General features: G+C 45.7%; 1 protein-coding gene across 1 annotated transcript in view; it reads right to left on the bottom strand.

Moving 5' to 3' along the window:
- Window positions 1-10,924: 10,924 nt before the first annotated feature.
- The window catches only part of LOC137504709 (proteoglycan 4-like), a 62,089-nt gene continuing 50,115 nt past the window's right edge, over window positions 10,925-22,898 (bottom strand). Inside the window, exons 2-3 of the mRNA XM_068233295.1 lie at window positions 12,367-13,401; window positions 10,925-11,727 (exon numbers count right to left, since the gene is read on the bottom strand). Of these exons, the coding sequence (XP_068089396.1) occupies window positions 10,925-11,727; window positions 12,367-13,401 (1,838 nt within the window). The remainder of the gene's footprint in view (window positions 11,728-12,366; window positions 13,402-22,898) is intronic.

The following is a 22,898-nucleotide window of genomic DNA, read 5'->3' as shown; positions in this document are numbered from 1 at the left end:
GCGCGCCGCAGCCGCCCCCCCTCCAATTCCCCCCGTCCCAGGTTGAGCCTACAAAAATCTAGTCACTCTACTTTAAGGTGCAGCACCTGAGGGTGTGGCTAAAGAAGATTGTGGAGCGTATACAGAAGGGGAGCTAGGGAGCAGCTCCCCAAAGGTAAGTAATGTCCCCCTCCCCCAAGCCCACACTATTTACAAATATTCGGTTTATATATTTTACTAATCTAATGTTGAATTGCCTTTAACCTATGGGGCTTGATTCGCAAAGCGGTGCTAACTGTTAGCATGCTAGTGAAAAGTGAAAAACAAACTTTGCGCATGCTAATTAGCACTCGCGCGAAAGTACCGTGTGCAAAACTTTGCGCGCTAAGGCCAGTGCGTGCGTAATGGCATACCCTATGCGCCTATAAGGTCGCATTGGAGGGCCCTAAACGTTGCATCCAATGCGACCTTATAAGCGCACATGGTGCGCCATTTTCGTGCGCACCAGCCTTAGCGCGCGCAAACTTTTGCACGCGATCTGATTCAACTCGAATTTGTCAACTTTCAAGGATACATCAGACCAGCAAAAAAAAAAAAAAAAACACCTTCTTCCAACCCCTAGATTTTTGTAAGGTTCCATGCCGCGGTTCCTCTATCAGCCAGGGCTTTCGGTCTCCCCTCTTCTGCACAAGTGGCGGCATGCCGTGCATCTTTCATCATCGCGCTCCCGGCACTGGGGGCACTTTGCGCTTGCGCAATTCAATACTCACTGAGGGGAGACCGAGAGCCCTGGTTGACAGTGGAACCGCGGCGTTAGACCTTACGCACTTCTAGGGGCTGGATGAAGCCCCAGGTGAGTTAAAGAGGAACTCCAGTGAAAATAATGTAATAAAAAATGTGCTTCATTTTTACAATAACTATGTATAAATGATTTAGTCAGTGTTTGCTCTTTGTAATATCTTTCCTCTCCCCCTGATTTACATTCTGACATATATCACATGGTGACATTTTACTGCTGGCAGGTGATGTCACTGGAAGGAGGCGCAGCTTGCTTTTTTGGCAGTTGGAAACAGCTGTAAACAGTTGTTACATAGTTACTTTGGTTGAAAAAAGACATACGTCCATCGAGTTCAACCAGTACAAAGTACAACTCCAGCCTGCTCCCTCACATATCCCTGTTGATCCAGAGGAAGGCGAAAAAACCCTTACAAGGTAAAAATTCCTTCCCGACTCCAGATGGCAATCAGATAAAATCCCTGGATCAACATCATTGGCATTACCTAGTAATTGTAGCCATGGATGTCATTCAACGCAAGGAAAGCATCTAAGCCCCCTTTAAATGCAGGTATAGAGTTTGCCATAACGACTTCCTGTGGCAATGCATTCCACATCTTAATCACTCTTACTGTAAAGAACCCTTTCCTAAATAAATGGCTAAAACGTTTTTCCTCCATGCGCAGATCATGTCCTCTAGTCCTTTGAGAAGGCCTAGGGACAAAAAGCTCATCCGCTAAGCTATTATATTGCCCTCTGATGTATTTATACATGTTAATTAGATCTCCTCTAAGGCGTCTTTTCTCTAGACTAAATAAACCCAGTTTATCTAACCTTTCTTGGTAAGTGAGACCTTCCATCCCACGTATCAATTTTGTTGCTCGTCTCTGCACCTGCTCTAAAACTGCAATATCTTTTTTGTAATGTGGTGCCCAGAACTGAATTCCATATTCCAGATGTGGCCTTACTAGAGAGTTAAACAGGGGCAATATTATGCTAGCATCTCGAGTTTTTATTTCCCTTTTAATGCATCCCAAAATTTTGTTAGCTTTAGCTGCAGCGGCTTGGCATTGAGTACGATTATTTAACTTGTTGTCGATGAGTACTCCTAAGTCCTTCTCCAAGTTTGATGTTCCCAACTGTATCCCATTTATTTTGTATGGTGTTAGACCATTGGTACGACCAAAATGCATGACTTTACATTTGTCAACATTGAATTTCATCTGCCATGTATGTGCCCATATAGCCATCCTATCCAGATCCTGTTGCAATATAACACTATCTTCCTTAGAGTTGATGATTCTGCACAATTTTGTATCATCTGCAAAAATAGCAACATTGCTCACTACTGCATCTACTAGGTCATTAATAAATAAATTGAAGAGCACTGGACCCAGTACAGACCCCTGTGGGACCCCACTGCTAACAGTCTCCCATTTTGAGTATGATCCATTGACCACAACTCTTTGTTTTCTGTCCATTAGCCAGTTCCCTATCCAAGCACACAGACTCTTCCCCAGTCCTTGCATCCTCATCTTTTGCACCAGACTTTTGTGGGGAACAGTGTCGAAGGCCTTAGCAAAGTCTAAGTATATCACATCTACAGCATTCCCAATATCCATATTAGCATTCACTACCTCATAAAAGCTGAGCATGTTAGTCAAACAGGACCTGTCTTTAGTAAACCCATGTTGATGCTGAGAAATAAGATTATTTTCTACTATGAAGTCATGTATAGTATCTCTTAGTAACCCCTCAAATAGTTTGCATACAACTGATGTTAAGCTTACAGGTCTATAATTTCCTGGATCTGATTTTTTGCCCTTCTTAAATAATGGGAAAACGTGGGCTGTACGCCAATCCACTGGGACTCTGCCAGTTGCAAGAGAGTCACAAAAGATAAGATAAAGGGGTTTATCTATAACTGAACTTAATTCCCTTAGGACCCGAGGATGCATGCCATCCGGGCCAGGTGCCTTGTCTATTTTTAATTTATTTAGTCTTGCCTTTACTTCTTCCTGCGTTAAGTATTTAATATTACAGTTAGAAGATTGAGACTCTTCCGCCTCTGTAATTTGCAACAGTGCTGTTTCCTTTGTAAAGACAGAAGCAAAGAAAGCATTTAATAACTCTGCCTTACCTTGGTCATCCACCATTGAGTTTCCACCTTCATCCTTTAGGAGTCCTATACAGTCAACCTTTCTTTTTTTAGAGTTGATGTACTTGTAAAACTTTTTTGGGTTAGATTTGATATCCCTAGCGATTTGATTTTCAGCTTCGATCTTTGCCAGCCTAATTTCTTTTTTACAATTTTTATTGCACTCCTTGTAATTGCTGAGTGCAGCCTCGGACCCCTCCTGTTTTAGGACCTTATAGGCATTCTTTTTCCTCTTCATTTTATCTCTAACCTTTCTATTCATCCATAGAGGCCTTTTTTTATTCCTAGACATTTTGTTTCCATATGGGATATACATACTACAATATTGATTGAGAATACGTTTAAAAGCTTGCCATTTCCCTTCAGTTGTTATTTCCCACAATGCAACAAGGCTCACAGACAGGAAACTGTCAGGACCAGGGTCCTTACATCACACTGTGGGAGGGGTTTCACCACAATATCAGCCATACAGCGCCCCCTGATGGTCCGTTTGAGAAAAGGAATAGATTTCGCATGTAAAAGGGGGTATTAGCTACTGATCGGGATGAAGTTCAATTCTTGGTTACGGTTTCTGTTTAACTGCTCGGACGTATCCTTTAATGAAGCAGTCATATGAGAGATGCAGTGCTGTCACACCATGCTCAGATTGTAATGGATGAGAATACAAACTAGAGATGCTTATTAGGGTTCCATGGGAATGGAATTTCTGCAAATTAAAAAAAAAGAAATCAGATTTCTGTGGCAATACCGCATTACTGCAACTCAGTAACTTTAGCCCAATCACAGAACTCGGAAGAAGTGGACCAATCAGTGAATGCAAAAAATGACCCCAAAACCCCTCCCCAGGAATCAAAAATTGGAAATCCGCAGAATCGGTAACCGGCACTGACGGAAATTTCCACAGAGTCGGAATGCTCATTTACGAACACATTTCTTTTCCTAGTATTTTGAAAAAAACAAAATCACTCTGTAACAGGGCTGTTTCTGGCCATTCTGCCTCCCCCCCCCCCCCCCCAGACAAGGTACATTTTGTCCCGCTACCGCAGTCTAGAGAACAGGAAGATAATAACCTACGTTTTGCGGGCACCAATAAGAAACTGATAGTTTACATAAAAATAATGTTTTTCAAAATAACTTTTGTAAAAGGATGCACAAACTATTACCAGGCCATATACGCAATAGTACTGTATATGCTCGAGTATAAGTCTAGAAATTTTGGTTTGATTCACTTAAAAAGTATAGGGGTCGACTTATACACGAGTCACGGGCAACACTGAGCACACTGAGTAATGTGTGTACTAATGGTGACATTCCCATTTGCAGCATTTTACCCAGCAGTAAGTGATACTTTGAGGAAAGGAAATGCAAAGAAAGCACAAGTCTGAAAGTCCTGGCCAGAACCATTAACAAGCAAAGGGCAGGGCTAAATACTACTGGGCTGCAGGAGGGGGAGTGAATAATTGCAGCACTTGGAGGGCCTGGAGGAGGTATTGGCTGCACTTAAAGGAATACTACCAATGCCCAAGTGTTCTAAAATGACAACAAACAAATAATGTCTAAATAGCTGTGTTAACATTTTCCTACTATTCATGTTAAATATCAGAGGCAAAAGCTTTAATTCATTGTGTGTAGATTTTAGCTATGTTTGCAATGTGTCATTTGCATAGGTGAATCTCTGCAGTCTGACATGCTAAGAACAGTGTAACATTGAAGTAGATTATTTGAAAACAGGTATCAGGTTTCACAGTATTACAAATGTTTATGTTGCACACAAGATACATTTTCTCTGTTCTCTGTCTGAGAAAGCTCTGCCTGTCTCTGACTGAGCTTTCTGCACACACAGTTAACAAATACACTGTGAGGGAATTTCACCCCTGCCCTCATGGCTGAGTCTGCCGTCAGAATTTCAGCAGACTGCCGTCAGAAAAAATGTGAAAGGAATTAGAGAACAGTAATCAAATAGATAAGCAGTAAAATGTATACACCAGTACTTAGCAGCACTTCCCAAACATTTTCTATCTCAATTGAAAAAACAATGTTAATTGATAGTGTCCCTTTAAGGGACAGGAGGATTTAATGGCTGCAATACTGTATGCAGTGCAGTCATTAACCCCTCCTGAGCCCCAAGTGCAGCCATTAACTTTGCTGGGTAGGCTTATACTTGAGTCAATAAAAAATTCCAGCTTAAGAGGGTTGAATATTGGGGTCGACTTATACACGAGGTTGACTTGTATTCGAGTACATACTGTTTTTGACATGCCTATTTTGTACATCGTTCTTCCACAGACAATAAATTCAAGAGGTATGTTTTTTTGGACAGGAAGCCTCTCTAGATTGTAAGCCTATGGCAGGGCCCTCACCCCTAGAGTTTCCAGCTTGATCATGCACCATCACTGTTGGCCACCCTACTCACAGAACTGCTGCTACCAAAGACATTCAACCTCATGGCCTTGAACAGACTCAAACTATTGTTATTAAAGTCATTTAAGCCCACTGCATGATCTTGTGTTTTATATATTGTCTCTTGTCATTTAAGTCCTAACTTGTATGACAACCCTTTATCTATTGTACTGTAAAATTTTCAAGTACTTGACCAGCGCTGCAAATATTCATGTCACTCCCACCACCAACACCACGTGGAGAGCGACTCACCCTTTATGATGGACCACAAGTTACAATGGTCTGGAAGCGCATCTGGGGTATTTAAGGCTCCCCTCACCTGCAAACGCTATCCCTCCCTTCTGTTGCAGTCATCAGTATACAAAGGGTTCCAATAGGTTCAGCTTTAAAAGTTTCCTCGAATAAAATACATATCACTCATAGCGCAACATTGTATAAAAACAACAAGCCTTTATTACAAATATGCACTCACAAGTTCCAGGAGTTTGATAGCGTTTAGAGTTTATCCCGCGGGCTCTCCCCCGCTCGGCCTCCCGGTATGGCCGAAGGTGTCCTCAATCCCTATGTGTGCGGGTCCGCTCCTTCCTTCCTCCTATCCCTTGTGCATCGAGTACGCCGTTCGTAGCTCCGCCCTATCGATTTCGTCACATCACACGTGACTCATCAGGGGTACGGAGCCACGCCGGCGTTGAAGTCCTATAACCTGAACTGGGGCTCTCTGATTGGGTGGTCGGAAGTCCGTTCCGCCCACAACAAAACTTTATCAAAAACTATGCTCTCCAGCGTGGTCTCAGAAGACTTGTGTTAGTGTAACCACGCCGGCAGGGCCAAGTTAAAAGACGTTTAATACTAGAGGGGTGAATTATCCCAGCAAGAGTGGGTAATAGGTTACCTTTGCCCCACAAGTTTAATAAACTATGGTCATCCCGGTAAACCTACTGGGTGAGAGCCCACAGTGTACAAAGCACATTCTCACATGTTCCATAAACTACATTAAAATATTTAGATGTTTTTCTTAAAAATACATATATAAAAATACATATATAAAAATACATGTGTAAAACATACATGATGGGACATTAGCCTCTTACAAAGAGATTGAATTTTTAGGATTGCATGCCGTCTGGCCTAGTTTTTTCTCCACTCACAGTACCAGCACTGCCGCCCTGTGGTGACTGAAATTAATGCAACTCAGATTTATTTAATCTGTTCTGGTGGGCAATATTATATATCCATCCTGATTATATTAGGTAGGGGTCAAAGATCAGTAACTAAACAGTGTTTTTGGGCATAATCAAGGCAATCACCAATGCAAACGCAATCTAATGACTAATTATAGTTTAATTAAACCCATAAGTTTCTTAATCATAATAATGTGAGGTCTATAGACAAATCATAGATCAATACATATATAGACCCACACATAATCCATAGTTCCATTTGATCCACTACAAGTCACGGTTCAGTACATATGTAAATTTTACAGGGCTAACTAGATGATATTATATAGGAAGGGCGTCCCTCCATGCAGGTGTCCCTCGATTCCCCATATACTCTTAGCCCTGTTCAATAAAGCATTTAAGGTCAATATCAACATTGAAGCCCTTAGGCGTCAATGTCTCGAGTTCATAAATCCATTTTGTTTCTTTCTGGGATAGCAGTCTAATAAAGTTGCCTCCCCTCCAATTATTTTGTACTTTCTCTAGCCCGCAAAAGAATAGGTGGTCAGGGTTTTGCTGGTGCTTCCATCTAAAGTGTGAAGAAACACTATGACCCTTCACCCCATTCTTTATGTTGCGGACATGTTCAGCTATCCTTTCTCGAAGTGGTCTTTTGGTTCGTCCTACATATTGTGTGCCACATGTGCACCACAGTAGGTAGACCACTCCCTTCGTATTACAGGTAATATTTTCCCTAATTTTCTTTTCTGTTCCATTAGAGTATGATTTCATCTTAAATGTTTTGGTTCCCCTCGCTTCTCTACATCCCACACAACTCCTGCATGGAAAGAAGCCCTCCTTCTGCCAAAAAGCTCCCCCAAGGGGTTCAGGGGGGCTAACACAACTTGGGACTAGAAGGTTTTTTAAATTTGGGGCTTTCCGATAGATGAATTTCGGCCTTTCAGGTATTACTTTTGTTAGTATCGGGTCCTCCTTTAGTACCTCCCAATGTTTTTTTACAATATGCTCCATTCTTCTATACTGGCCATTGAAATTTGAAATAAATGCTACTTCCTGCTGGAAGTTTTGACTCCTGATGGTGTTCTGAAGGTATTTGCTTCTGTCTTCCCTTCCCACCTTTATCATACACCTCTGTAACTCTGTCTCATCATATCCTTTACTTTGGAATCTGTCCACCATAATTTGTGCCTGTTCTACATAGTCTACCATATTAGTACAGTTCCTCCTCATTCGGATCATTTGACCCTTTGGTATACCCCTCATCCAGTTGGGGTGATGGTTACTGCTTACGGGCATGAACCCATTGCGATCGGTCTCCTTGAAAAAGCTCATGGTGCATAATTTATTATCCCTCTTAAAGATTCTAAGATCCAAAAAATTTATACTATCCAAATTGTGTTCTCCACTCAGGGAGATATTCCAAGTGTTGTCATTAAGCTCAACTAAGAATTTTTCCAGTGATTGTGCATCTCCCCTCCATAGGAGGAACAGGTCATCAATGTAACGCCCCCATAGTAGCAGTTGCCCGGGGTTCGCACACCCGATGACCTGCTCCTCCCAACGTGACATGAAAAGATTTGCCAGTGCCGGGGCGAATCCCGCCCCCATTGCACATCCTCTGTGCTGTAGAAAAAAATCACCCTTGTGCCAAAAATAATTCCTACTAAGTGCAAAGTCAAGTAGTTTTAACAAGAAGGTCTGTTGAGCTTCTGGGATCATGCCCGCCTTTTCCATGTAGAACTGGACTGATTCAAGTGCTAGATTGTGGGGTATGTTGGTATACAATGCCGATACATCGGCTGTAACCAATCTGATGTCATCCTCCACCTTCAATCCTTCTACTTTTTGGATCATATGTTTGGTGTCTTTGATGACAAATGGTAGAGTTTGAACAATTGGTTGGAGGAATTCATTTAGGTAAATTCCCAAGTGGTGCGTGACTGAACCCAGTCCACTTATGATGGGCCTTCCTGGTGGATTATGTCTATCTTTGTGTATTTTAGGCACCTGATACACTATGGGGATTTTTGGTGCTGATGGGATGATGAAATCAAATTCCGCATCCCTCAGCATTCCTTCTGTGAGTCCTTCCCTAGCCAGGGATCTCAACTCCTCCAAGTACTTCCTGGTTGGATCTCCCCCCAATTTTGTGTAAGTCTCAGGATCCTCAATTAGTCCATCCAGGGTGGCATTATATTGTGTCTTACTTAAAATCACCACTCCTCCCCCTTTATCCGCCGGTCTTACCACCAAGTCTTTGTCCTTAAGCATTCTCTTTGCAGTTTTTACCTCAGGGGGCTCCTTCCCCACCTCAATCTTTCTAATATCCCTCTCCACTAATTTCTTAAAAACCTCAATGGATTTATAAGTTCCCCCCTCTTGTGGGTTGAAAGTGGATGGGTTTCTTAGAGAGGTATGCTGGAACATGGGAATGCTATTGACTCTACTATGTGGACCTTCCTTACTAGCAAAGTATTTTTTGATATTCAATTTTCTCGTAAACCGTTGTAAATCTATATAGGTCTGGAATTTATTCAGATTGTTTTTTGGGGCGTACTTCAGTCCCTTGTCTATTAACTGGACTTCCCTCTCTTCCAATGCAACCCCACTGATATTGAAAGTTCCTTCCCCTTTTAATATCTTCTTCTTTTGTAATTTTCTCCCACCTCGCTTTCCTCGTCCTGGCCTCTTTTTCTGTTTCTCATATAGTTGTCCTCCATTGGGCTGTGTGGGCCTCCCCCCTCCCGTCCCTGCAGATTGTGTTGTATAGGGGGTCTGTGGTAGCCCCGGCCCTCCTCTAAAAAAGGCCTATAACTAACTTCTTGCCTTAGCGGATCAAATCTATTCTGTAATGGTAACCTTGATTGCCATCTAACATGTCCCCCAGAGTCCCCCCATCTTCCCCTATTTCCTCTACCTCCCTGATAATCTCCCCTACCCAGGGATGTTTGTTGATATGCGTGGGTGGATTGTGGTTGGTAGTCTCTTATTGGGGTTGGTTGATAATCTTTTTTGGGAGTTTTTTTAAGAGATGATTTAACTGGTGTATATCTTGGCTTTTTTGGGGTATAGTGGGGTGGGGTTAAGGCCCTAGCCGGGATATTTCCCCCTCCTTCTCCACTCACCTCAATGGCCTCCAAGTTTTGTCTATCCTCCTCCTCTTTCCTCCTAATAGCGTCTTTTGTCATTTTATTTTGAAACCTGTATGCCGTTTTGTTTTTATACTGCTCTATATCTTTCTCAAATCTGAGTTTCCTTTCCTCTATAACCGTCTTCTCAGTTTGTACAAGATAATCACATAGTCTCTGAGAATACTTTTTATAATCCTTTTTCCTTATGAATCTCCATTGTCCATGGTCCATCATAAAGGGTGAGTCGCTCTCCACGTGGTGTTGGTGGTGGGAGTGACATGAATATTTGCAGCGCTGGTCAAGTACTTGAAAATTTTACAGTCAAATAAGAAGGATTACTCGCCTATTGTTGACTTCAGCGAAGCTAAAAGCTATTTTGTCTGGGGACATTATGGTCATTTATGTGAACTGGAACAGTATTGAAGGCGTTTAACTGAACCAGTTCCTTGTGTATACAGAGTGGCTCATTATTCAGGGGTGGTCTCTTGAGCCATAAGTATTTTATATGCAGAAACTTGTATTGTTTTTACTGTGTTTTATTGTGTTTATTGTGATTTATCTCTCCAGGATTTGCTTGTCTGTTAATCCATTAATCCATTTTAGTGAGCGCGGGGCGTCACCAGTGTTTGCTGGAATTGATAGACCTTTATCTATTGTACAGCACTGCGAAATATGTTAGCGCTTTATAAATACAGGTAGTCTCTGACTTACGAATGACCCGCCGATATCAGTGGCATGGATTTAGTGTTTACATGGGAACAAGCCAAAAAAATTTTTTTTTTAAGCAAATTGGACTTGTAGTTTTTGAGAAAATTGATTTTAAAAAAATTCTAGGAAAAAATAGCTTTTAAACTTGCATAAGCAGGTACAGAGGGCAGATGTGACACAGAGGGGGACACTGGAGGCACAGGGGGGCACAGAGGTGGTACAGGGAACAGAGATGGCACAGTGTTCCCACTTAAGAACAAATTCAGGTTAAGAACGAACCTACAGTCCCTATCTCGTTTGTTAACTGGGGACTACCTGTACATAAAATAATAATAAATAGTAATGTGGATAGCTTCAATGTTATTAATAGGACCCATCCACACATGATGTATGTTGGCTCCATTCCGGGAAGTATTGATCTGCACAATTGTTATGGTCACCTGACAGAAATTGGACATGTCATGATAGCATTGTTATTATGTCTGGTGCAACAGATGTGTCTGGAAGAGTGTTCTGTTCCATGGACTGTGAGAGCGTATGCATATGTGTAGTGCGAACCTAGCCTAACTTCCTCCAGCAATCTAGTTCTTAGCCTATGTACTTAAAAAGTGTTTAGATGGTACATCTTCCAGGGTGATGGAGGATGGCTCTTCTAGGGTGATGGAGGATGACTCTTCTAGGGTGATGGAGGATGGCTCTTCTAGGGTGATGGAGGATGGCTCTTCTAGGGTGATGGAGGATGGCTCTTCTGGGGTAATGGAGGATGGCTCTTCTAGGGTGATGGAGGATGGCTCTTCTAGGATGATGGAGGATGGCTCTTCTAGGATGATGGAGGATGGCTCTTCTAGGGTGATGGAGGATGGCTCTTCTAGGGTGATGGAGGATGGCTCTTCTAGGGTGATGGAGGATGGCTCTTCTAGGGTGATGGAGGATGGCTCTTCTAGGGTGATGGAGGATGGCTCTTCTAGGGTGATGGAGGGTGGTTCTTCTAGGGTGATAAAGGATGGCTCTTCTAGGGTGATGGAGGATGGCTCTTCTAGGGTGATGGAGGATGGCTCTTCTAGGGTGATGGAGGATGGCTCTTCTAGGGTGATGGAGGATGGCTCTTCTAGGGTGATGGAGGGTGGTTCTTCTAGGGTGATGGAGGATGGCTCTTCTAGGGTGATGGAGGGTGGTTCTTCTAGGGTGATGGAGGATGGCTCTTCTAGGGTGATGGAGGATGGCTCTTCTGGGGTAATGGAGGATGGCTCTTCTAGGGTGATGGAGGATGGCTCTTCTAGGGTGATGGAGGATGGCTCTTCTGGGGTAATGGAGGATGGCTCTTCTAGGGTGATGGAGGATGGCTCTTCTAGGGTGATGGAGGATGGCTCTTCTAGGGTGATGGAGGATGGCTCTTCTGGGGTAATGGAGAGAAGTGGGATGTAGAGGATTCCATTCTACACTCTCCAGAGGCGCCACACTACTGAGTTGAATAACTATCTTTTTTTTACAAACACTTTGGATGCGTTTTAAAGTGAACCCAGGGTGATTTTAAAAAAAGTTAGATACTTACCTAGCTAGAAGGAATAGTCCAGAGACCTTGCATAAGCAGGTACAGAGGGCAGATGTGACACAGAGGGGGACACTGGAGGCACAGGGGGGCACAGAGGTGGTACAGGGAACAGAGATGGCACAGTGTTCCCACTTAAGAACAAATTCAGGTTAAGAACGAACCTACAGTCCCTATCTCGTTTGTTAACTGGGGACTACCTGTACATAAAATAATAATAAATAGTAATGTGGATAGCTTCAATGTTATTAAAAGGACCCATCCACACATGATGTATGTTGGCTCCATTCCGGGAAGTATTGATCTGCACAATTGTTATGGTCACCTGACAGAAATTGGACATGTCATGATAGCATTGTTATTATGTCTGGTGCAACAGATGTGTCTGGAAGAGTGTTCTGTTCCATGGACTGTGAGAGCGTATGCACATGTGTAGTGCGAACCTAGCCTAACTTCCTCCAGCAATCTAGTTCTTAGCCTATGTACTTAAAAAGTGTTTAGATGGTACATCTTCCAGGGTGATGGAGGATGGCTCTTCTAGGGTGATGGAGGATGACTCTTCTAGGGTGATGGAGGATGGCTCTTCTAGGGTGATGGAGGATGGCTCTTCTAGGGTGATGGAGGATGGCTCTTCTAGGGTGATGGAGGATGGCTCTTCTAGGGTGATGGAGGATGGCTCTTCTGGGGTAATGGAGGATGGCTCTTCTAGGGTGATGAAGGATGGCTCTTCTAGGGTGATGGAGGATGGCTCTCCTGGGGTAATGAAGGATGGCTCTTCTGGGGTGATGGAGGATGGCTCTTCTAGGGTGATGGAGGATGGCTCTTCTAGGGTGATGGAGGATGGCTCTTCTAGGATGATGGATGGTGGCTCTTCTAGGATGATGGAGGATGGCTCTTCTAGGGTGATGGAGGATAGCTCTTCTAGGGTGATGGAGGATGGCTCTTCTAGGGTGATGGAGGATGGCTCTTCTAGGGTGATGGAGGATGGCTCTTCTAGGGTGATGGAGGGTGGTTCTTCTAGGGTGATGGAGGATGGCTCTTCTAGGGTGATGGAGGGTGGTTCTTCTAGGGTGATGGAGGATGGCTCTTCTAGGGTGATGGAGGATGGCTCTTCTGGGGTGATGGAGGATGGCTCTTCTAGGGTGATGGAGGATGGCTCTTCTAGGGTGATGGAGGATGGCTCTTCTGGGGTGATGGAGGATGGCTCTTCTAGGGTGATGGAGGATGGCTCTTCTAGGGTGATGGAGGATGGCTCTTCTGGGGTAATGGAGGATGGCTCTTCTAGGGTGATGGAGGATGGCTCTTCTAGGGTGATGGAGGATGGCTCTTCTAGGGTGATGGAGGATGGCTCTTCTAGGGTGATGGAGGATGGCTCTTCTGGGGTAATGGAGGATGGCTCTTCTGGGGTGATGGAGGATGGCTCTTCTAGGGTGATGGAGGATAGCTCTTCTAGGGTGATGGAGGATGGCTCTTCTAGGGTGATGGAGGATGGCTCTTCTAGGGTGATGGAGGATGGCTCTTCTGGGGTAATGGAGAGAAGTGGGATGTAGAGGATTCCATTCTACACTCTCCAGAGGCTTCACACTACTGAGTTGAATAACTATCTTTTTTTTACAAACACTTTGGATGCGTTTTAAAGTGAACCCAGGGTGATTTTAAAAAAAGTTAGATACTTACCTAGCTAGAAGGAATAGTCCAGAGACCTCCCGTGTCCTCCTCGCTCCCACTGTTGCGACACACGGACCCTTTGAACATATCTGACGAGAGTTTGTCGGATATGTTCTCGTGGCCGTGCTCCCCACCACATACGATTGCAGCCATACTCCCTCTGTGCAAGTATAATAGTGCCTGTGCAGGAATACAAAGCCTCTCCTATTATTAACATTGAAGCCACTCATCTATGAGTGGCCTCAGTGCTACTGCACAGGGGTGCCCATACTCACAGTTGCAGTATGGCTGTATACGAAGAGGAGCGCGGCTGCAAACTTTCAGAGGGTCCTGGGCAGCGGAGGTGGTCTGGAGGAGGACATAGGGAACAATGGGATTAATACAAGCTGGTTATCCCTCCCACCTCCTCCTTGACTACTTCAAGTGGGTGATGGGATGTCTGGATGACACATTGCATATAAAATTGCTGTAGTCTCTGAAGGAAATGGAGCTACAGGACCCAGCCAGCCAGGTATTTTCAGTATATGTATTAAAGAAGTACAGATGAGCAGTGCAAACAACTTTGCATTGCTAATTTATGCAATCTTGCTATTCTATGCATTTTATAAATGGGTGGTTGAACTAGGGTTCTAAAGGTTTCCATAGCACTTTCTTTCACTGCTCCATAGAGGGTATTGAACAGTTCACATCCCCCTGTCCTCACAGTATTATGTCGATAGCACATCATAAAGCCAGTCGGACGTGGGAAGGCCATTTTAGCCTACAGTTTCGATCATCCGATAGATCTCTTTCTGGTTAAATCTGATCAGAGAGGGATATATTGCTGCCACACATCTGCACACGGATGCTGAAATCTATTGGAAATCTGTATCTGAATAGGTGAATAGTGAATGGCAGTATAGTTATGGCTCACTTTTCCACCGTGTGCCTCACATCTTTCTCCATTGCTGTAGGGCGCACCTGTACCCCATGCCAAAACTACTCTGCAACATCCACCACAGGTCAGGGGATACACATTACACATGGGGGAGATCAGTCGTGAGTCCATAGGTTGTCAGGAAAACAAACCCAACTGAGCCTTTTCAAGTGAGATCTTTCCAATCCTTCAGATCAATTTTGACCAGGATTTGATTAAAACGACAATTGGACGATCACATTGCATATGAGCTTCAATAAACCTAACCAAAAATAAAGAGCAGTTGTGGGTCACTTCTAGTGCTTTGCTAGATTATTACAGCACATATTACAGGGTGCATGTAGGGCTATAACAGCGGCGGTATTGTTACCAGCATACCTGATACCTAGCAGTTCCAGAGGGCACGATATCATGAATACATAGAAAGTTCCAAGAATCATTTAAACCTCTAAGAAGTCTAGAGTACAAATTGTATAATTGCACAACAAATCTTTAGCAAGCATTCTTCATTACTATAAGCAGGTATAACCAGTCTCTTTATATTGTAGTCCCAAAACAAATGAATCTCTAACATATTATGTTATTATGTTTATATTACGCAACTTCTTTATTATTACCGCAGAAAGAACACATATCACTCTAAAAACACAGGCAACACTGATTCCTCTGCACCACGTAGTCGTAGAGAAACCTGGGCCCATATGCATTTAACTTTTTCTCCCAAGTTTTCTCCTAGGAGATAATTTTTCATCTTCTTTTTAAAATAACTTTCCAGCACTTTTCAACTGAAAAAGTACTAAACAGTACTATCAACACTATTTTTAGCATTTTCTTGCTTTCTGGTGGCTTAACGCAGGTTATTGACAAGTTTAAAATATCACCTTGGAGAAAACTCAGGAGACAGAATTAATTGCATATGGGCCCTGGCATTCCTTCAATTCCCTGGAAAAAGTTTCTATGCTTAAAGCGGACCCAAACCAAACAATTTTTTAATTAAAAATATTTAGTTGCACCACTCTGACACATACAAAGATAAATAAACACTCCTTCACACCTATGATCATTTCAGTGCATGCTTTTCACCCTTCTCTTTTCATAGCTAGGGTTATACTAGGGGCAGCCATTAGCAATTCCTCCATTGCCGGACACCATCTACTCCACCAGTTTGCCGGAAAAATCCCGGCAATTTGAAAGGAAGGGAGGGGTTCCTCCAATAAATGTAAAATATTTTATATTTGTCATCATGCAGCTGAAAAAAGGCTGCTATTTATTATTATAATTTAGAAAATAGATTTTATTTCTGAAATCTTGTATTTTTAATTTGGGTCCACTTTAAAGAGAGCCTGAGATGTAAATAGCTTTAAAATGCAAATACTTACCTCCAGAGGCTTCCTGCGCTGTCCTCAGGTCCCCAGCCCCAAACTGAGATCCTCTTTAACAAGGACTCATACTTCAGCTTACTGCACAAGAATGACTATACTTGCAGGCACAGTATGGGCACATTGGGTCAATGGTCTTAATATGTTGGAGAAATCTCCTCTGGTTTCATGAATCAAAGATCAAACTGATGACCATCATTATGTTTGAAAGCTGAAAAACACCATACCAATTGCCAAGGGTGGCAACATCAGGTAGTGGGGGCTCCTTCGCTGCAGGAGGGATTGGCACTATTCACAAAAGACATGGCATCATTTGGAAGAAAACTCGTGTATACTGTAACAGCATCTCAACAGTGCAACAAGGAACCTGAATTTCAGTCAAAATGGGTCTTCCCTATGGACCGTGGCTTGAAGCTTACCCCTGAAGATGCTGAAAAAATGTCTTATAGGGAACCTAAGCTGAAGCTCAGGTTCAGAAACACATACCTAAGGAAGAGGATCCAGAGGCTTCCCACGCTGTCCTCTGGTCCTCCGCCACAGCCTGTGACCCTTCTTATGATTGGGGCCATGGTCCTCTTCTGGCACGAGTGCGGCTGTGCAGCAACCATGCAAGCACAGCCCTCTACTGTGCAGGTGCAGCTGTACTCGCACAGTCACAGTACGGCTACACTCATGCTTGAAGAGGAGCGTGGGCTTGTTGGTAATCTTCAGGGGGTCCGTGCTCAACAACGGGGAACCGGAGGATGGTGTGGGAAGTCTCTATAGGATCCAGAGATTTCCCTCTTAGGAAAGTATTTACTTTTTTACTCCATAGGGATACTTTAAGTGAAGTTCATAATGTCTGCTGTAGTACTAACAGTTATCTCTGTTTGATGCAAATCCGAATTCCAGTCATTTAACCTCTTAACGACAGTCTCATGCCAAAGGGCGTAAGCGCAGTGGCAACCCAAGGCCCACCTAATGCCAATTGGCGTCAAGTCCTGGGGCTGGGTTTTGCAGGAGATATCAGTGCGCGCATCTCTGCGTGAATGCTCCGCTCCGCCATCAGTCCCCCAGCAGCGATCGCCGCTAGGAAACTGTTAGACAGCGAAACTGCCATCTATTTACTGGGTACAGCACTGCGATCTAAGGCAGCGCTGTACAGGGGACAGCTGTGACACTCGGCTGTCCCCTCCAGAGGAGGGAAAGCGATCTGCTGTGATAGGCTGAAGCCTATCACAGCCGATCGCGCTGATAGGCTGATGGAGGAGGGAGGGATGATAACAAAAAGTAAATTTATTTAAAAATAAATAATAAAAATATTTGTTAAGAAAAGTAAACATTGGGGGAGTGATCAGACCCCAACAACAGAAAGCTTTGTTGGTGGGAAGAAAAGGAAGGGAATCACTTGTGTGCTGAGTTGTGCGGCCCTGCAGCGAGCCCTTAACGATTTATGCCCCCTGGACGTAGTACCTACGTCCAGGAGGCCATGTGCGCGTCCGCGCGCTCCCGCAGCCGATCTCGCGCGTGCACGTGCACTCCCGGCCCGCGGTTCGTTAGCCAGGCAATCAGTGAATCGGGCTATGGTGCCCGATCACTGATTCCTCTCCCCCGCAAAAAAAGCGACAGCTTCTCTCGGAAGCTTCGCTTTTTCTGGCTTCATGCGTCTCTCTAAGTGTATGTTACGCTTAGAGTGACGTCATGTATAGAGTTGGGCCGAACCTCTGATTTTAGGTTCGCGAACCGGGTTCGCGAACTTCCGCGGAAGGTTCGGTTCGCGTAAAAGTTCGCGAACCGCCATAGACTTCAATGGGGATGCGAACTTTGATTAAAAAAAAATTTATGCTGGCCACAAAAGTCATGGAAAAGATGTTTCAAGGGGTCTAACACCTGGACCCCCAGGTGGAGGAGTGGGATACATGCCAAAAGTCCCCGGGAAAAATCTGGATTTGACGCAAAGCAGCGTTTTAAGGGCAGAAATCACATTGAATGCTAAATGACAGGCCTAAAGTGCTTTAAAACATATTGCATGTATATACATCAATCAGGTAGTGTAATTAAGGTACTGCTTCACACTGACACACCAAACTCACTGTGTAACGCACCGCAAACAGCTGTTTGTGTAGTGACGGCCGTGCTGGACTGGTGCGCACCATGGCGAGAACAGGTATGCAGTGGCGGGTTCACTGAACAGAACAGGTATGCAGTGGCGGGTTCACAGAACAGGTATGCAGTGGTGGGTTCACTGAACAGGTATGCAGTGGTGGATTCACAGTACAGGTATGCAGTGGTGGGTTCACAGTACAGGTATGCAGTGGCAGGTTCACTGAACAGGTATGCAGTGGTGGGTTCACAGAACAGGTATGCAGTGGTGGGTTCACAGAACAGGTATGCAGTGGCGGGTTCACTGAACAGGTATGCAGTGGTAGGTTCACAGTACAGGTATGCAGTGGCAGGTTCACTGAACAGGTATGTAGTGGTGGGTTCACAGAACAGGTATGCAGTGGTGGGTTCACAGAACAGGTATGCAGTGGCAGGTTCACTGAACAGGTATGCAGTGGTGGGTTCACAGTACAGGTATGCAGTGGCAGGTTCACTGAACAGGTATGTAGTGGTGGGTTCACAGAAAAGGTATGCAGTGGTGGGTTCACAGAACAGGTATGCAGTGGCAGGTTCACTGAACAGGTATGCAGTGGTGCGTTCACAGAACAGGTATGCAGCCAGGAACAAGCTAAGCCTAACTAATCTTTCCCTATGAGAGACAGTCTGCAGCAGCTCGCCCTACTCTCACTAATGCAGGCACACGAGTGACCGTAATGGCCGCCGCTGCCTGCCTTATATAAGGGGGGTGGGGCTCCAGGGGCTAGTGTAGCCTAATTGGCTACACTGGGCCTGCTGACTGTGATGTAGAGGGTCAAAGTTGACCCTCCATGGTGCATTATGGGGCGAACCGAACTTCCGCAAACGTTCGCCTGCGGGACGCGAACGCGAACCATGGAAGGCGAACCGTTCGGCCCAACTCTAGTCATGTAAACAAACTCATGGCTGCCATCTTGTGGCCAAAAAGTAAAACTACAACTAAATGTAAAAAAAAAATAAAAATGCACATATATTTACCCCAAACAAATACTATTTACATCCCACCCTCCCAAAAATACCGAAATAAAATGTTTAATATATAAAAAAAAAAACATTACAATTAAAAAAAAAAACATGTAAATCTTTACCTAAGGGTCTAAACTTTTTAAATATCAATGTACAGATGAAATAGTTCTCTTTTTTTTTACTTTTAAACTTGTAAATAGTGATGGATGCAAAACGGAAAAAATGCACCTTTATTTCCAAATAAAATATTGTCGCCATTCATTGTGATAGGGACATAATTTAAACGGTGTAATAACCGGGACAGGTGGGCAAATACAATACGTGAGTTTTAATTATGAAGGCATGTATTAATTTAAAACTATAAGGCCTCTTGCACACTGCGTGCATTTCCGATTCAGATTCCGCTTTTTAATCAGTTTTTACATCCGATTCAGATTCCGATTTGCAGTGTGCAGGGAGCAAACTGCAAATCGGAATCGGAATCGGATGTAAAAACTGATTAAAAAGCGGAATCTGAATCAGAATCATTGGCAGTGTGAAAGAGGCCTAATGGCTGAAAACTGAGAAATAATGATTTTTTTTCCATTTTTTTCTTATTCTTCCTGTTAAAATGCATTTACAGTAAAGTGGCTCTTAGCAAAATGTACCACCCAAAGAAAGCCTAATTGGTGGCGGAAAAAACAAGCTATAGATCAGTTCATTGTGATAAGTAGTGATAAAGTTATAGGCTAATGAATGGAAGGTGAACATTGCTCGGATGCATAAAGTGAAAACGACTGAAGGCTGAACTGGTTAAAGCTGCAGTTACCAATTCAGTGAAAAATGGACTGGTCTTTAGTGGGTTTAACACTGCGGTCCTCAAGTGGTTAAAGCAGTGTTAGCCAACCCTCTCCTCAAGGATCCCAAGTTTTGTGGAAAACCACAGATGTAGTTAATGGGCTCTGCTGAGACACTAATTACATAACACTGAATGTGCCAAACGGTGTTTGTGGCCTTCTACAAAATCTGTACTGTTGGGGGTACTTGAGGACTGAGTTGAGAAACTCTGATTTAAAGGACTTTTACAGCAACAATTTTAGCATCCATCTACCTGTGTTGGCATTTGCAAAATTGCAGCAGAATTACACTTTTAGCCCCCTCTGTGTCAAGAATGCTCAGCAATAACACCTCCCAGTACTTCACAGTTCCTCATCTTTCACCCGAGAAGACATCTAACAACTATTAGCTCACCTCAGTACCTGACAGGTCAGCAGCTGTGTGCAGAGAAGTTATGATTTTAAGAAGTGTCAAGTAGAAGACAGGCAGTAAAGAGGTCCTGCTGACAGGTGAAGGCCTAAAAGATACTGAAAAGTGGCATTTCTAAGCATTTTTACAATTATTACATCAAGAATTGCATTCTACTCCCAATACAAGAATAATGATAGGATATTCAGAATGTGAAAATACGCGCTACAGTGGGCCTTTAAAGAGAACCTGAGGCTACGTTTGGGTCAAAAAACACATACTTACGTAAGATGAGGGAAGCCTATGGATACTGTAGAGGCTTCTCATATCCTGCTCACTACTGCTTGCCAGGACTCTCCGGAAGATCCAGACACAGCTGGATGCTGTTGGGTGGGGAAGGAGGGAAGCACTGGATGCTGCTGGGTGGGGAAGGAGTGAAGCACTGGATGCTGCTGGGTGGGGAAGGAGGGAAGCACTGGATGCTGCTGGGTAAGGAAGGAGGGACACGCTGGATGCTTCTGGGTAAGGAAGGAGGAACATGTTGGATGCTGATGGGTAAGGAAGGAGGGACGCACTGGATGCTACTAGGAGGGGATAGAGGGACGCACCAGATGCAGCTAGGTGGGGAAGGAGGGAAGCACTGGATGCTGCTGGATGGGGAAGGAGGGATGCACTGGATGCTGCTGGGAGGTGAAGGAGGGAAGCACTGGATTCTGCTGGGTGGACAAGGAGGGACGCGCTGGATGCTGCTGGGTGGGATAGGAGGGAAGCACTGGATGCTGCTGGGTGGGGAAGGAGGGAAGCACTGGATGCTGCTGTGTGGGGAAGGAGGGATGCGCTGGATGCTGCTGGGTGGGGAAGGAGGGACACACGCTGGATGCTGCTGGGTGGGGAAGGAGGGACACACTGGATGCCGCTGGGTGTGGAAGGAGGGAAGCACTGGATGCTGCTGGGTGGGGAAGGAGGGAAGCACTGGATGGTGCTGGGTGGGGAAAAAGGGACACGCTGGATGCTGCTGGGTGGGGAAGGAGGGACGCACTGGATGCAGCTGGGTGGGGAGGGACGCACTGGATGCAGCTGGGTGGGGAGGGACGCACTGAATCCAGCTGGGTGGGGAAGGAGGGAAGCACCGGATGCTACTGGGTGGGGAAGGAGGGAAGCACCGGATGCTACTGGGTGGGGAAGGAGGGACATGCTGGATTCTGCTGGGTGGGGAGGGATGCAGATGGGTGGGGAAGGAGGGAAGCACTGGATGCTGCTGGGTAAGGAAGGAGGGACACGCTGGATGCTGCTAGGTAAGGAAGGAGGAACATGCTGGATGCTGCTGGGTAAGGAAGGAGGGACGCGCTGGATGCTACTAGGAGGAGATGGAGGGACGCACTGGATGCAGCTAGGTGGGGAAGGAGGGAAGCACTGGATGCTGCTGGGTGGGGAAGGAGGGAGGCACTGGATGCTGCTGGGTGGGGAAGGAGGGACGCGCTGGATGCTGCTGGGTGGGGAAGGAGGAAAGCACTGGATGCTGCTGGGTGGGGAAGGAGGGAAGCACTGGATGCTGCTGGGTGGAAAAGGAGGGAAGCACTGGATGCTGCTGGGTGGGGAAGGAGGGACACGCTGGATGCAGCTAGGTGGGGAAGGAGGGAAGCACTGGATGTTGCTGGGTGGGGAAGGAGGGAAGCACTAGATGCTGCTGGGTGGGGAAGGAGGGACGCGCTGCATGCTGCTGGGTGGGGAAGGAGGGACACGCTGAATGCTGCTGGGTGGGGAAGGAGGGAAGCACTGGATGCTGCTGGGTGGGGAAGGAGGGAAGGACTGGATGCTGCTGGGTGGGGAAGGAGGGAAGCACTGGATGCTGCTGGGTGGGGAAGGAGAGGCGCGCTGGATGCAGCTGGGTGGGGAGGGACGCGCTGAATGCAGCTGGGTGGGGAAGGAGGGAAGCACTGGATGCTACTGGGTGGGGAAGGAGGGACACGCTGGATGCCGCTGGGTGGGGAAGGAGGGAAGCACTGGATGCTGCTGGGTGGGGAAGGAGGGAAGCACTGGATGCTGCTGGGTGGGGAAGGAGGGACATGCTGGATGCTGCTGGGTGGGGAAGGAGAGGCGCGCTGGATGCAGCTGGGTGGGGAGGGACGCGCTGAATGCAGCTGGGTGGGGAAGGAGGGAAGCACTGGATGCTACTGGGTGGGGAAGGAGGGATGCACTGGATGCTGCTGGGTGGGGAAGGAGGGACACGCTGGATGCTGCTGGGTGGGGAAGGCGGACACGCGGGATGCAGCTGGGTGGGGAAGGAGGGACGCGCTGGATGCAGCTGGGTGGGGAGGGATGCACTGGATGCAGCTGGGTGGGGAAGGAGGGAAGCACTGGATGCTGCTGGGTAAGGAAGGAGGGAAGCACTGGATGCTGCTGGGTAAGGAAGGAGAGACACGCTGGATGCTGCTGGGTAAGGAAGGAGGAACATGCTGGATGCTGCTGGGTAAGGAAGGAGGAACATGCTGGATGCTGCTGGGTAAGGAAGGAGGGACGCGCTGGATGCTACTAGGAGGGGATGGAGTGATGCACTGGATGCAGCTAGGTGGGGAAGGAGGGACGTGCTGGATGCAGCTGGGTGGGGAAGGAGGGACGCGCTGGATGCAGCTGGGTGGGGAGGGACGCACTGGATGCAGCTGGGTGGGGAAGGAGGGAAGCACTGGATGCTGCTGGGTAAGGAAGGAGGGAAGCACTGGATGCTGCTGGGTAAGGAAGGAGAGACA

The sequence above is a fragment of the Hyperolius riggenbachi genome, chromosome 4 (assembly GCF_040937935.1).
Source record: "Hyperolius riggenbachi isolate aHypRig1 chromosome 4, aHypRig1.pri, whole genome shotgun sequence".
Taxonomy (NCBI): Eukaryota; Metazoa; Chordata; class Amphibia; order Anura; family Hyperoliidae; genus Hyperolius; species Hyperolius riggenbachi.
The sequence above is the reverse complement of the archived record's forward strand: the minus strand, read 5'-3'. Positions and strand labels throughout refer to the sequence as shown.